Source organism: Lissotriton helveticus, chromosome 7 (genome assembly GCF_964261635.1).
Source record: "Lissotriton helveticus chromosome 7, aLisHel1.1, whole genome shotgun sequence".
In the NCBI taxonomy this organism is placed as follows: domain Eukaryota; kingdom Metazoa; phylum Chordata; class Amphibia; order Caudata; family Salamandridae; genus Lissotriton; species Lissotriton helveticus.
Window position 1 is genome coordinate 192438407 of NC_136068.1, and position 15792 is coordinate 192454198.

At 42.9% G+C, this 15792-nt stretch overlaps 1 protein-coding gene across 1 annotated transcript in view; it reads right to left on the reverse strand.

Annotated features, from left to right (window-relative positions):
- Nucleotides 1-15792, reverse strand: part of STK4 (serine/threonine kinase 4) — a 254462-nt gene that overhangs the window by 116662 nt on the left and 122008 nt on the right. Inside the window, exons 7-8 of the mRNA XM_078651917.1 lie at nucleotides 6433-6570; nucleotides 4274-4396 (exon numbers count right to left, since the gene is read on the reverse strand). Of these exons, the coding sequence (XP_078508043.1) occupies nucleotides 4274-4396; nucleotides 6433-6570 (261 nt within the window). The remainder of the gene's footprint in view (nucleotides 1-4273; nucleotides 4397-6432; nucleotides 6571-15792) is intronic.

Consider the following 15792-nt stretch of genomic DNA (forward strand, 5'->3'; position numbering starts at 1 on the left):
AAACTAACAATATGAATAGAAAACTATTCACACCCTTAATAGGATCCAAACCCATGCATGCTCACAGTATAAACCCCACAGAGGCGAACACAGTAAGAAAAGACATAAAAACATGGGGATAACGTCACCCATGACAGTAGGAAAATGTTGCCAAATGACCCTATAAATGTAATCTATTTGCTTGTATATCCAGACTCGAAGTGAGTGTTCGATACTTGAGAAACAAGCATCAGCAGTTCATGCCTTTGAGCAATACCCTTTTGTCATATAGAGTTCTATCTGAGCCAAACCTGCTATGTAAACACAGGAAGGACCATCAACCATGGGAAAGCATAACAAATGCTCTATTAAAAAGAGTTGAATATAACAATAGCAACTATTGGCATAGAACCAGTCTAATCCCTAGGAAAATCAACAAGAGAGAATTCAAATACCTCTAGGCTATCCCGAAGATGTATACTGACATGGGAGTAAAATAGATAACCGACTACGTATTAACAAGAGAAAAAGTATAACACATAGATATAAAATAAAGTGGAGTAATTAGTCCGACGATACTGACATAACAGTATGAAAACCATACCTCGTAGGAAAGTAACAGCCAACCAAAAAGGCAGTGTAATGCAAATTGCTTGAGACACCACCATCAAGCAATAGTAGCATAAAGTTGAATAAGATAGTAAGTATGAAAAAGAAATCTTGATAGCCTAGCAAAAACCAAGGTTAGTATGTGACCCCTACTACCCATCTACAGATGATCCAGAAAGGGATTCCCATACTTAAACCGGAACGTTTTAAAGGATTATATTACAAAAAAAGAATCCAAATGATTTTGTATATTCCATCTAGAGACAACACTCTGCAAAGTGGGAACCCAAACTGCAAACACTTGGAAGAGACAGTTGATTGATGAAAATATTGGTCTCGTAGATATAGTAATAAAAGCCTTCTACAAAAAGTAGAAGTTATGAGGCAAACACATATTTTACTCATGTACAAATGTATATTAACATCTTCATAGAAAAGAAAAGCCACTGAGTCCCATAATGCATGGGAAAATCTGCCCAAAACAGATGCTGTGTTTAACGATCTCAAGGCTGACCTGACAGAAGACACTATATACCTTCCACAGTGTTCCAGCCATCTAGACTCTTTATTTGGTGGTACGAAAGAACGGACACTAGGGTTCTGGCAAAGCTGTAGCAGACAGTACCACCAGTGCTTTTGTGGTGGGATGATGCAAGAGACAAACTGGGTCCCCAGGGGCAGGTCGATGTCTATGAGCTACAGCCCAGTCAACTGGCGCTCCTGTAACAGGTTTCGGCAAAGCCCCTAACAAAATGTCATATAGAGACTCATTATAAGGGAGTAAAGGCTCCACTGCTATCTAACCTTGGAACATCCACTAAAGGGTCTGTGAATAATTCCACTGAGGGAAACTAGCAACCTAAGACTACAGCTGCACTCCTCAGTACATCAGCAGAAGATGAACTCACCTCTATTGCTATACCAGGTGGAGAAAGTAAATCTGAAACTGGAGAGAACTCAAGCCCACTAGCCTCACCCAGTTCAGTCAGCCAATTTTCGTCCAACAGAGACTGGACTTGATGGCTTACAGCCCCCTCTTCACCGTCAGAACTGTGTAGTCCCATAGGGAAAACATTGACAGGCTGACTACGGGCAGATGGAGAGCGGTCTAAAGCAGACGGCTCCATTAGTGCAACTGCCAACGCAGTCTGGTGCTGTTGCTGTGTCGCATCAACATTGGATAGAGTAATGGGCTCGGCGTCAATCCGATAATGGATTCAGACGGCCCAACTTTCACTGAGGGCGAACCTACCAGTGAGGATAGTCAGGGCATCTCTACCCTCCTTGCGACTAGAAAGCACACGGGGGTCCAAAGACTTTATGCAAGCAATTGTAATGCTCCCGCATATGGGCTAGTCTCGCCTCTTTTTCAGGAAATTTAGGGAGGCGCGGTGTAGACTTCTGTGAATGCTCCAGAACTCAAAGTTGGGAGATGGCGTGAACGTCTCCTCAGTCGGTCTCTCGAATTTTATGAGGATTGACAATGCCGCTGAGCCTCTGATACTCACTCTGCCAGAAGTTTTATGTGATGCTCTCTCAATGCCTTCAGCCAAAGATGCCGACATGAACCACACACCTCGAAGTCATGGTGTTCTCCAAGGCACCACAAACAAGGATCTGTGGTAAAGTAGGTCTGGCATATGATCCACAGGGCTTAAACCCTGAAGACATCACAAAACAAATTACACTGTTTCCTGGACAAAATGTTGAGACAGGCCGAATATTGCCCACTAACTGCGTTGCAAGCGCAGAATGGAAGGAATGGACATTGGCGAGGGGGATTATATTGACTCAGTCGACATCACATTGGGTGTGTGATGCTGATGTCTAGTTGCACGGCGCCCTCTTCCCATATGCAGACGTGCTATGGAAAGAGTTCCGGATTGAGTCTAGCACCTGGGGGTGGATTCTAAAGTAAGGAATCTGCGGCTAGAGGTCTCTATCAGATTGAAGAGATACATAATGTTTATTGAGATGTACTGCAAGCAACTTCGCCTATGATGGCAAAGTGAAAGCACATGGACAGAAAACAAACTTACATTAAATACTGTTATATTTCATATAGGTACCCCAATATAGGCTCAGGTAACATCAACTATATCCTCCCCTACATTACACACAACGGTTCTTGGGGACTGACCTTTTACCTAGATACGTCACTGCACACAGAACGCGGGATTTCCCTAGTAGCCTCATTCATTATGCATGAGGATTCTTGGAAACTCAGCAGGACTTCCATCTCCTGCATAACTATGTACAAAGTTCATTCCTGATGCCATTCTAAGTTCCGACAGTGGCACAGCAAGGTAGTACCCCCGGGGAGACCTTTGGGTATTTAAACATCACATCTTGCTGAGACAAGGACACAAGAGAGGAGATCAGGACTTTCATGTCGACACACTGACGCGAGAAGCTGAGGTTCCTGCATGCAGCTACTACAGCTCGCAGTGATCTAATATCCCTTGAGGGGTGTCCAACTCGAGACCGAGACAGGGTTCCACAGTCTCTCACTTCTGGTAATGGGGTTGACTTTATCCTAGAGGGATTCTTGGCTAAACACAAACATACATGCTATGTACACTTAGGGACATCTAGTTAGGATTGCATCGTATGAGTAGGGATTTTATTGTCATGTATTTTATATACTTGCCTGTATTTATGGTTATAGCAAAATGGTAGAAATCTACCATCTTTTTACTTTCTTAGTGCTTCTAATCATTTATATCTATTACTTGCTAGTGATTGTTTCAGCACACCTATTTTACACTAGAATAGCGACTGTTCAATAAATGCTTATTGAAAAAGCCCATACCATTTATTCTGTGTATCTCTCTGAGACTAAGTGAGCACGAGTGACTGAGCGAAAAGGTTTACACTGTTTCCACAGTCCTGAGGGATCTGGGTTGCCATGTTCGATAGTTGACAAGAACTATTCTATCCTTGGTAAGAGGAGTTTCTAGTAGCACTGTGAGATAGCTGGTACACAGGCCAACATACCCGTTGGAGGTGTCTAGAATCAGTCTGACACCAATCCTACAGTGTATGTTGTCTAAACGTGCAGATCCTATAGAGGTTTCATAGGAACTACACGCCAATACATATTTAGATCACCTGAATGATTCTTGAAACTAAAGATGTGCCCAGTAATTGTCTACTTTGTAATAAGGTACACAGCCATTTCGAAGCTACCCACTCTTTGTCAACATTTCAGGTCGAGGATATTCACTCTGATGTGAAACTGAGAGCCATTGTGCCATTTACTATAAACAACATCAACATCTATACTGCGTCGGACAAAGAAGGAGTAAGTAGATTGGCAAGTAGTAAATCTGGGGATGCAAACAGGGGGTTACATTATAATTATTTCTAATCAAAGTAATGGCTCCTACACTTTCCTTGAAGGAATAGAGTCCTGAGTGGAGAAAATAAGTAGCCCAGCATCCTGTGAGTAGTTTCTACAGAACATCCTACAATATGCAAATATCTTAACCTGTAAATGCAGGAGAATACTATGTTTTTCTTGGAGAGGTGTGTTTATAACTGGAAAAATGACAAACAAGTGATGTCCACTCACCAAATATAAGTGATGGACAGGTAATACACAGATATAAGAAACACTTTACACATTTAAAAAGTGGAGAGTTTGACTGAAAATAGTTTGAATTGTGTTCTTTTTGTTACTCACAGAATTTTCTTCATCTTGATCTACTTCATGCTTTTCTTCAACCCGCTTTAACTTGACTTCCATTGCTTCATTAATCAAGTCTTTCAAAATTGCTACTCCTTTTGCATTTTTAACAAAAGGATGCTTTAAGCAATACAAAAAAATAGGTGCATTAATTTCCTTGGGATAATAAAAGACCTACAACTGGTTAAGTTTTTTCATTAGCTTAAATTCACTATATTAACTTGTATTATTAAGTAATTATAACATGCTGTGTTTTGCTAATAGACTAAAACATGCAGTTTCAGAAGCTTCAAAACAGAAAGGCATTCAATCGTTGTGATGGAAAGAAACAATACAAAAAAAATATGCGTTCCTTAGCAGAATAGACGATATCTTCCCAAGCAAGTATTCTGCACTATAGCTACTGGGCTGCCTGAAGTGGTCTTACTACAGGTAGAGGAGTACCCAATACTTTAATATATACTTGGAGTGAGTTTTGGGTTGCCCCTTGTTAATAACTGGATGGATTTCTTGTCCATTTCTTTTCTCTGCTTCTGATTCAATGGCTTTTATTCAAAGTCTAGTGCACAGCCCATGGTAGCTGTTAGGTTTCACAATGATTTTTTGATTGGTTGCATATATCCTTCCTGGGCAGACATAGGGAACGTTTTTCTTCTGCTTTCTTTTTTTAATACCATTTGTAATTTGGGTGTGCATGTCCTGATTTTTCCTATATGTCTCTTGCATTTACACTTTCGCATTACCAGTCACACCACTATCCCCACACTAAAGCATCCTCTGCTCCCCTGTGTCTCCAATAACTCTGCATTCCTCCTTCTCCTGTCCCACCTGAAATGGAGCTCTGCTGAGGATTTCACTCCACAAGATGCCCTCCGCTATTGGCTTTGCCATTGCTTGTAGAACTATGCTAGTATTGAAAAAAATCAACTGAGGCAGCCACTCACTTGGAATGCTATTTTCTATACATCCAAAATGGCTTTCACAGTGTGTCTAACATGATCTCCTTTATCAACCACAAGTTGTTGAGCCCACTATGTTCTGAGATGGTGACATACAGGTTTTCTAAAGCTTTCCAGAGTAATCTGTACTACTGAAAGACCCATGTGTAGTAACTCTGTGACACACTGCTCTAGATGTCATTGGTTCCAACCATATCTGTAGGTATTCCTGCTCAAGAGATGCACGTCAAGAAGCCTTGGCAGGGGTTCACTCTGAAGTGACACTATGGCTCCATAGCAGTGAACTTTACTCAACAGGAGATGGGAGCTCAACAAAAAGTTTACCTACTTTTACCATAGGCGATTAGGGCCCCCATGTTTAGGGCATGACTCGTGCTGAGGACAGCTGATCCATACTCTTAGAGAAAATTGTCTTTTTAACAAACTCCAGGGGTTGGGAAGAGGCCAACTGAGACTGAGCAACAACTACTGATAGCCAGGTTCTCTGCGCTGACCAGAAACATTTTAAACTGTGACAATATTTTACTAGACAACTGCACATCAAGTGACCAAATATCCCATTCTTAAATAAGTGCACATAAAAATAGCACTTTCTGGAAAATTCAATTATTGAATGTCATTTATGTATTGGATGCATCTGAGATTTTAAATCTTACATCAATCTCTACTGTAGTCCTTGATTGCCCATCTTAGAAATATAAGAATCAAACCTCATGAGGAAACTGCAGGCAATTGGTGTGAGTGAGTTTCCAGTTGCACAAAGTCCCTGAGGTTCCAGACGAAATAGGAAACACTTGCTATAGTCATTGCCCAATTTTCAAGAGTTCCCAAGTCCCTGTAGAAATTGCGAAAACTAGGTGACTTATATTAAGTATAATAGATGTCCTACAGTATACCATTGAGTCAAAAATATATACATTTACCCATTTAAATTTACTAAGTCTATGGTTCATTTCTTCTAGTCATTCTCTTCTGTTTTGTGCAGCGTGTTATTTCTCTCTGTAATGTTCATGTGTAACACATATCAAACCATACCAGTACTAAGTATTTAACGAATAAGGAAGAACAAACAAGTAATTTGCAAAGACTATATCTTAATTTGGAAATCCTGCGTTATACACAACACTTGAAAGATAACAGGGACCTTGAACATTATTGTCCTTATTTATATGGGGTTCCACATCAACACAACAATACCTGTAAAAGTTGAGTTGCTGTTGCTCTTTGTTCGGGGTTTTTCACAAGACATTGAGTCACAAAATCTTTAAAATCAGGCGACCAAAGCTCTGGTTTCCGAAATGTTGGTGGGGGATTTGTAGGTATCATAAAAATTGCCTAATGTTGGACAAAAATGGAAACAAATTATCAGACTCAACATGTTGCGGCTTATAAAATTCAGTGAGCACAATAATAAATAATTCATGTAGATATTGCAACAAACAAGCACATTTAAGAGAAGCACATGCAAGGGTTACCAAAAAGATAAAAAGAATGAACTTACATTCATTACCCTTGAATTCTAGTATGCGTCAAGACGTAACTTCAATTTGACGTTTGACAATGATCCAACCCGTTGCAGTGAGTCTGGGATGGCAAGGAGAACCAACTCTGAATGGCTGGACATATCCATAATTTTGAATTGCTAGGGCACCAGAAATCTGTAAAAAGTAATCAGGCAGAACCTACAAAGATCCCTTCCTTTTCCAGCTACCCGACTAGACTGACGCTAGATGAAGACGTGGAAAAAACGGCCACTTAATATTTAACAGCCTCTGATCCTCTGCCCGCACCCTTTCGATCCAACACATATACTTACCCTCCTGAAAGACTTAAAATTATTCATTATGTGAGCTGGTGTTGGCAACTTTACTTACAGAATACAATTCTACAAAGACGGGGGAACAGGGACTGAGCAATATTTCGCTTGCATAAACACCAGGGCAAGTCTTGGTTTTCATGCAATACCCATTTCACATTTTCTCCTATGCACTTCTGACGTTAAATCTATATAGATACAATACCTTACCTACCAGCAATAAAATCTCAATCGTTGCTTCAAGCTGTTTCTCGGATTGGAAATTTCTGCCTGAAATTTCTAATGCTTCTCAATTAACAGTATGACTAGAACTCAGCAGTGGCTTTGAAGACCCATCTTCTAAATTGCATGTCTAACTCTCAGATGTGCCACTGCTAGTAGGCTGGTCGGTCTTCTTGACTATCCATGTTTGTTAGGATTTGCATGAGTGAAGAGAATTGAGGTTCAGACTTGGATTGAAGCAATTTTGTCACTGTGTGCTACTACCCAGTCCTTTGAGTGCTCCCTTGCTCATTTCTTTGTGAAAGGGAAGATGCACATGCAATCTGCCACTTGCACCTGCTCATAGACACCAGCTTGAGCAATACAGAAAAAGTAAAATCCTTCCTCCTCTTCTGTGAGATTCATGTATAGTTCCTCCAGTCCACTTTTCTTCGTTCTGTAGATAGCCACACCTCGCAAATTACTTTCTGACAGGCAGCTCCTCCCACCACTAATTGCACAAATAGTCTATCCCTGTGCCTACCTGAAGTAAAGACAAGTGACAAAGAAAAAGATGAAAATGACGGAGGATTTGACGGGTGCCAGTGAAGGTATTGTGAACAAAACTGAAGGTGTGTGGAGGATGGGTGGAGTCCAGCAGAGCTCAGCTGGGGTTGTGCATTGTGGAGGGAAAATATTTAGCTTATTTATAGAAAAACTCTAAAGGCCGCGAGTTGTTGACTAAAGGTGGGTAGGGAGGGTATAATCTAGAACGTGGTTGAGGGTATGTAGCTAGAGGGTTAGTGTTAAGTGCGTACGTGGTTGACTATGGTCCAGAGTGTCAGATTGTATACAGAGCACATTAATTGTAAGTGGTATGCATGGTTGGATGAAGTGCTGCACAGCTTGGCTGAAATTGTGGCGAGTATGATTCGGAGATCAGCAAAAAGATTTCTTTGCTGCAGGTAAAAATAGTGGCTTTCTCAAATCTGAAGTGGCGGAGGCCACTTAGGTTAGACAGCATCTTTTAGTGGTTTCTGGTGAAAATATCAACAATAAACAAAGCAGAAGACACCAGAATATTTCAGCTTGACATGTCTAGACCAGAAATGAATAATGAACTTTATTCCAAATAACTGGTCTTTCCCAAACCTGGGTCAAAATATAATCTCTAGAGCAGAAACAGTATTTAATATGGTGAACTTCAGAATGGACTTCAGCATGAATCTTTCAACTGGGTGGAGAATAATTTCAAATATTATCACACAAATGCCTTATGGTATTTAGTCCACATCTTGAAGAACCATTATAGGCTGCTTAAGCATATTCCATTATGCTATTTCAGTGTTCTGTTTCCTTCCACTGAGATCACACCTGGTTTCGCTTTTATAACTGTACGACTTCATCCAAATTTTCAGAGCTCAACTCAGCTTCAATGGTAACTCCCACATCCCCAGGCAGATTGCAGAGACATAAAATCAGGTGTATTCTCAGATTCCTTCCCTCTTGTTAAACCCGGTACTATGGCTCATACTGGAGTCATCTGGTTGTCCTCAATACTAAATTATGCAACTGCATAACATAATCCTTTTCCCATGTCTCATATTTTGACTTTTTTAGTGGCTGCAGCCTACAGGCCAGGCTAACATGCATGTATTCCTTTTACAGGATATATGCCTTTACTTGCTAATTAACTATAACTACCCCTCTTCTAAGACAGATGTCTGTGTACAGGTTTTCATTGAAGATGCCAAGACAACAGAAATGAGAAGTGGTAGTTAAGGATGGATTTATGTCTACTTCTTTTTAATAGTAATGTGTGGTTTCAGACTCTGTTTTCTTGGCATCCCCTGCTCGAGGGACCTATTCACTGTTATGTAAAATGAAATGTGACATTTAACTGTTGACTGGAAAATGCAATCAGAATCAAATTTGAAGCATACAGGAAATTGGGCGAAAACAACCAATGGTGAAGGTAAACTCAAATTATTCTGTACACTTATAGAACTAATGAAACAGGATCTGTAGATCGGCTATACTGCGCTATAATGCTTCCTAATAAAATTGACATTTGTGTTTGTAATCGCTGTCTCTCTACAATTTGATCAAAAGTTACCACTTCAAAGAGCTTGAGCCAAATGCGAGAGTCAGTGTAGCAGCAACTCAGCGACTGGCACGGACATATCAGTGAGTGAATTTTTATTTAACCGCTTTGAATAGCGCAGAGGAACAAGAATAGTATGCGGATACACTAGGAAAACAAATCAAATTGGTAATTTAAACATTCAACATTAAAAAGCTAGGACAACAAGAGATGTTGGTAGCTGAAAACAGGGGACAAACAGAGTGTGGTGGAAGAGAGCAGTCAGTGATCCTGCCTTTGGTAAAGCCTGACGATGGGTTTTCATATGCGTTGTAAGGAAAGAAGTAAGGTTTTTGGTTCATTTTAAGCGAATTCCAGAATGACGTGTCACCTCTGGTTAAGACCTGGTACTAAGTGTGTGTTGAATCTCGAGCTTTTCAGAAGTAGACTGTTCTCACTCCTGAGCCATGTTTGGCCACCAGATAAGTTGAGGAAGTTGGAGAGCTAGGATTACATGTTAAGACGCAGAGGTCTAAGGTTAAAAATCCCTGATTGTGCTTAAATTTTAGCCTCAACCATCAGCCAATTTAAAGGGATGATGGCGGTAATGTTGTCAAATTTCCTTCTGGATGACAAAAGTCTGGCACCGACATGGAGGATGGCTTTAAGGTGGTTAAGTGCAGAACATGGCACTCCCGCAAGAACAGCATTGCCGCAGTTGAGCAACTGTTGAGGCCAGCAGTGCACACTTTTACCACTATGAAAGCATTTGAAGACTCTGGGCACATTCGCAGAACAGAAGTGAATCACTGACAAAAATATAGTAGTGGAAAAAGTGGGAGTTCTATGAGGGGCCACGTAGGGGCACCTCCAAAGGTCAGGGGATTCCGCCAATAAATATCCTGCTTCAGCAACTGCAAGGTGAGAATCTGTCTCCAATATTTTAAAAAGAATTATTTACTTACTGCATTTAAGGATTCCTCACTGCTTTCGAGAGATATGAACAATAGTTACTTACCAGTAATCTGTGGTTCTCCAGTATTGGTGTCTTTCATAGATTCACATGCCTGAATCATTCCCCGTCGTCGGAGTGGGAGTCCCACGGTACATAAAAAAGCAATAATATTCCATAAATATGTAGTAATAATAATAGAAAATGAACCAGGAAGTAAAGCAGCCAATGCTACAGAAGGCAAAAAACTTCGACATCTATGACTCTCATAGTCATTATGTATAGTCCAAACTACAGCCAATCAGGCGCCAGCACCCACCAGAATGTTCTCCCCAGAGGCTCAGGCTCTCAGATTTTCTCGCAAGGAGTGAAGGTAAACCATAATAGCCTAAAAAGCCTCTGAGGGGAGGTGGGCGGGTTGCATGTGAATCTATGAAAGACACCAATACTGGAGTACCACAGATTACAGGTAAGTAACTATTGTTCTTCTCCAGTATTAGGGGTGTCTTTCATAGATTCACATGCCTGAATCAGAGTAGCTAGCAGTACATATCCTTGCTGAACAGACGCCCATAACGCCAAGCTTGTCAGTTAGTAATGCAAATAACAGTGCAAAGTGAAAATACACATATAGTATAAAGCATAACATAATGCAATCATGGAAATATGTGAAAACATAACATAAGAAGCGTCTGACAGCAGAAAACAAGGAGGTGGGAAACAGAGGTTCACCTTAATGAAACAGATTCCGTAGAACAGCTCGACCCACAGAAGTATCAGCCTCGCTGATTGACTCTAGACAGTAATGTCTGGTAAAGGTATGGCGACTACCCCAAGTAGCCGCTTTGCAGATCTGCTGAAGAGGGACTCCAGCAAATAAGGCCGTAGATGAGGAGACCGCTCTTGTAGAGTGTGCTCGGGGCGCAGATGGTAAAGGTCTCCCAGCCTGTGCATGGCAAAAGGCAATGGCAGCAGATATCCATCTTGCAATAGTCTGTTTTGAAACTGACTGCCCCTTACGAATCGTACCGTAGGTAATGAACAACTGGTCAGAAGTGCGTACAGTAGACGTTCTTTGTAGATAGAATTTAAGACATCTTTTAATGTCAAGCGAGTGTAAAGCTCTTTCCGCAGGTGTTTGCGGGTCTGGAAAGAACGACTTAAGAACAATAGATTCGTTCAGATGGAAATCCGAAGGTACTTTCGGAATGTATTTAGGATTTGTGCGAAGTATCACAGAATCACTTGTGAATTGCAGGAAAGGATGATGCACAGTGAAAGCTTGGATATCACTAACCCTCCTGGCGGATGTTAAGGCTAAGAGCAGTGATACTTTCCACGAAAGATACTTCAAGTCGGCTTTATGGATGGGCTCGAATGGGTGACGCATGAGTTGACCTAGGACCACATTCAGATGCCACGAAGGAGGCAGACGGCGTACAGGAGGGAACATTCTAAAGAGGCCTCTAAAGAACTGTTGGATAATCCTTGCTGAGTACAGAGAATTGGACCCATCCTGTCGATATCTGGATATTGCAGCCAGAAACACCTTTAAAGTAGCATGAGACAGACCTGTTCGTGCTAACTGCAAGAAAAAAGGAAGAATTTCCTCAGGTTTTGCTAAAAAAGGGTGAACCCCTGCTGAACGGCACCAGATACAGAAGCGCTTCCATTTCAGACTGTACGTCTTGATGGTAGCGGGCGCTCTAGCCTTGGCCAACACCTCTTTACAGTCTTCCGGGATGTTCAGGTGTGCGAACTCACGGTGTTCAAGAGCCAGGCGGCTAATCTCAGAGATGCTGGGTCCGGATGGAAGACTTGTCCTTCCTGAATGCTGAGCAAGTTCGGGATTGGATGTAACTGAATTGGCTTGCTCTCTGACAGTAGGAGGAGCTCTGTAAACCAATACTGGCGCGGCCATCTGGGCGCAATCAGGATGAGTCGGCAAGGTTCCTTCTTCATCTTCCGCAGAACCTTGGGGACTAGTGGAATCGGTGGGAAAGCGTACGCAAACGTCAGAGACCAATTGATGGAGAACGCATTCCCCAGAGAATTCTTGTGGGGGTGCCAGCTTGCGAAGCTCTGGCATTTGCTGTTGGTACTTGTCGCAAATAGATCTAGGTCTGGTCAACCCCAATGATGAAATATGTGTTCCACTGTCTCCTGGTGAAGCTCCCATTCGTGGGTGGTGATCGTTGTTCTGCTGAGTGCGTCCGCTAGGACGTTTTCTGTCCCCGGAACAAGCACTGCTTGCAAATGTATATTGTGGTGAAGAGCCCATGTCCATAAATCCTGCGCCTCTTGAGACAGGAGAAGAGATCGAGTCCCCCCCTGCTTGTTGACGTAGTGCATGCTTGTTGTGTTGTCTGTTCGTATCAACACATTGGTGTCCTGAATGATGGCACAAAACGCCTTGAGTGCAAGAAAAATGGCTCTCAGTTCTAAACGGTTGATGTGCCACAGTTTCTGTTGCGCAGACCATTTGCCGCTGATCGTGAGGCCTTGTAGATGAGCCCCCCAGCCCTCGAGGGATGCATCTGTAGTGATGGTTAGACTTGGTGCTTCTTGAAGGAACGCACAACCCTGACTCAGGTGACACCTCTGTGTCCACCAGAGAAGAGACTTCTTCATGAGTGGTGTGATTTGAATGAGGTCCTCGAAAGTGCCTGAAACCTGCTGCCACTGTAAGGTTAGTTCCTCCTGAAGCGGCCTCATTCAAAGCTGGCAATTTGGAAGTAATGGAATACAAGCCGATGCCATCCCTAGAAAAGACTTGTACAGTCGGACTGAAACTGACTGTCTTTGCATGAGATCTTGTGCTAGCCGACTTATTTTTATTTGTCTTTTCTTGGAGACGAAAGCTCTGAGTTTTTGAGTGTCCAGAATCGCTCCTAAGAATGCTCTTCTTTGAGACGATTGCATTTGGGATTTGCTGAAATTGATTGTCAGGCCTAGAGATTGAAACAGGTGTAGACACTGTTGAAGGTGACGTTGAACGGTTTCGTGAGAACTGGCCTTTATAAGGCAGTCGTCCAGATATGGGAAAATTTGTATTCCCTCCAGCCGGAGGTGCGCAGCCACTGGAGCTAACACTTTTGTAAATACTCTTGGAGCTGACCGCAGTCCAAAAGGAAGGACCTTGAACTGGTAGTCCCTGCCAGCCACCCTGAAGCGAAGGAATTTCCTGTGACGAGGTAGGATGGGGATGTGGAAATATGCATCCTGGAGATCTAAAGTGACCATGCAATCTCCTGCTGCTAGAAGATGCAATATTTCCTGAAGAGATAACATCCGGAACGTTAATTTCCTTAGATATTTGTTTAAAGCGCGAAGACCGAGTATCGGGCGCCACTCCCCGTTCTTCTTCCTTATCAGGAAGAACCTGGAGTAAAATCCTAATCCTCTGAGGAACGTTCTCGATCACTCCTTTTTGTATCATCATTTTGATTTGGGTAAGCAGCTCCTTCAGGTGAGCTGGAGGCGGTCCTTTTGGCGGTTCATTTGGAGGGAATTTTTCGAATTCTAGGGCATGGCCCCTGGCCACAATAGCCAGGACCCATTTGTCTGTTGTTATAGACTGCCAGTTGGAGTAAAATTTCGATATTCTTCCGCCAAGTCTTTTGTGAGGGTGGAAAGATGGTGGTGGCAGGTGAAAAGTTTCATTGTCGCTTGTCTTTGCCGCGGTAATTAGTCTTACCCCTGTTCGGGGTGTATTGTGATCTTTTCTGCCCATAAGACTGGTAGCGCTGTGTCTGATAGTGCTGGTTACTTTGTCGGTATGTGGATTGTTGTTGGTATCCACCTCTATTCAAGGACGTTCCTCGTCCTCTCGCTCCTCGAAAGGGCGGCTTGCGGAATTGTAGAGTGCCCAAGGATCTGGCTGTTTCAGTATCCTTTTTAATTATTTGTAATGCTTCCTCCACTTTGGGGCCGAATAAATATTCGCCATCAAATGGCATGTCTAAAACTCTGTTTTGGACCTCTTGCCTGAAAGAAGTTGAATGTAACCATCCCTGTCTACGCAGGACAGTGGCTCCTGCTAATTGTCGAAATCCCGTAGATGCGACATCTACAGCTGAATCGATAATCTCTTCAGAGATCCTTTGACCTTCTTGAAGAATTTGGAGTGCTTCAGCCTTGGATTGCTCAGGGAGGAGATCGATAAATGGTGCGATGTCAGACCACATTTGGCGGTCGTACCGACCTAAGATGGCCAATGCATTGGCAGCACGAACAGTTGTTGCAGCCATGGTGGAAACGCGTTTTCCAATTGAGTCTAGGCGTCTGCCATCCCTATCCGGCGGCGGCGTAACTGCAGAGGATGAATTTCTGGCTCTCTTCTGAGCAGCCTGGACAATTACTGAGTCAAGTTTTGCCAGTCCAATTAGACATGCAGGCGATTTTTCGGGAACTTTATACTTTTTATCAATGCGTGGCAAGACCGGAGGAATGGAAGCCGGCGTTGACATCACCTTAATACCTTCCTTCCAGATGAAATCAACGATGGGTATTGTTTTTATTTGTCGTCTGGGCTGATCCTTGAAATCGTATAAGAAACATTCTTGTTGCGTTTGTTCCATCTTTATATGAAAGCGTTCGGTTGCACGCTTCATCAATAAGTGAAAACTCGCTACATCCACCGGAGGGGAGGCCGACGCAGTCTGAGGAGATGTTGAAGGAGATTGTACTTGATAGTCATCCCACTCCGATAAATCATCCACTTCTCCTTCTTCCCTTTGGTCTTCATCTTCCGAAGATTGCGGATCTCCTTCCTGAGTAGGTTGTGGGTGTGAAGACGGACACACCGGTGGGAGCACGGTTGGAGGTGCTTCCGAAGTTGGAGTTGCCGGTCCAGAACCTGCTGATTCTGATGGTGGGAACCTCCTATAGTAATCGTCCAGCATAAATTGTAAGTTGGATAGCAAAGCCATAGGCACTTGAGCAACAGGGTTACTCACTGGTGTCGATACATTAACAGGAGATTGAGAATCACATTCCTCCTCTTGAAGTTTAATATGCAACTCCGATGGACTAGTAGCTTGTCCAAAAGTATTCTGAACCATCTCATCCTCACTTTCAGTGTCCAAAAGTTGGTCTGGCACTTCAGAAGACACCTTTTGAGGTGAAATACAAAGGGGTGAAAGCTGCATTGCTGTTTCACGTATTTGCCCCGATGCTTGTCGTGGTGTTAAAAACACCGTAGACGGAGACCAAACCTGTAGTGCCATGCATGATGACAACTGCGGCGGCGTCGGAGGATTCCCTTCCGATGGTTTTGTCGTCGACAGGACACTCTTCGTCGACGAGACACTCTTCATCGACGAGACACTCTTCATCGACGAGACACTCTTCATCGACGAGACACTCTTCGTCGACGAGACACTCTTCGTCGACGAGACACTCTTCGTCGACGAGACACTCTTCGTCGACGAGACACTCTTCGTCGACGAGACACTCTTCGTCGACGAGACACCCGTCGTCGACGAGACACCCGTCGTCGACGAG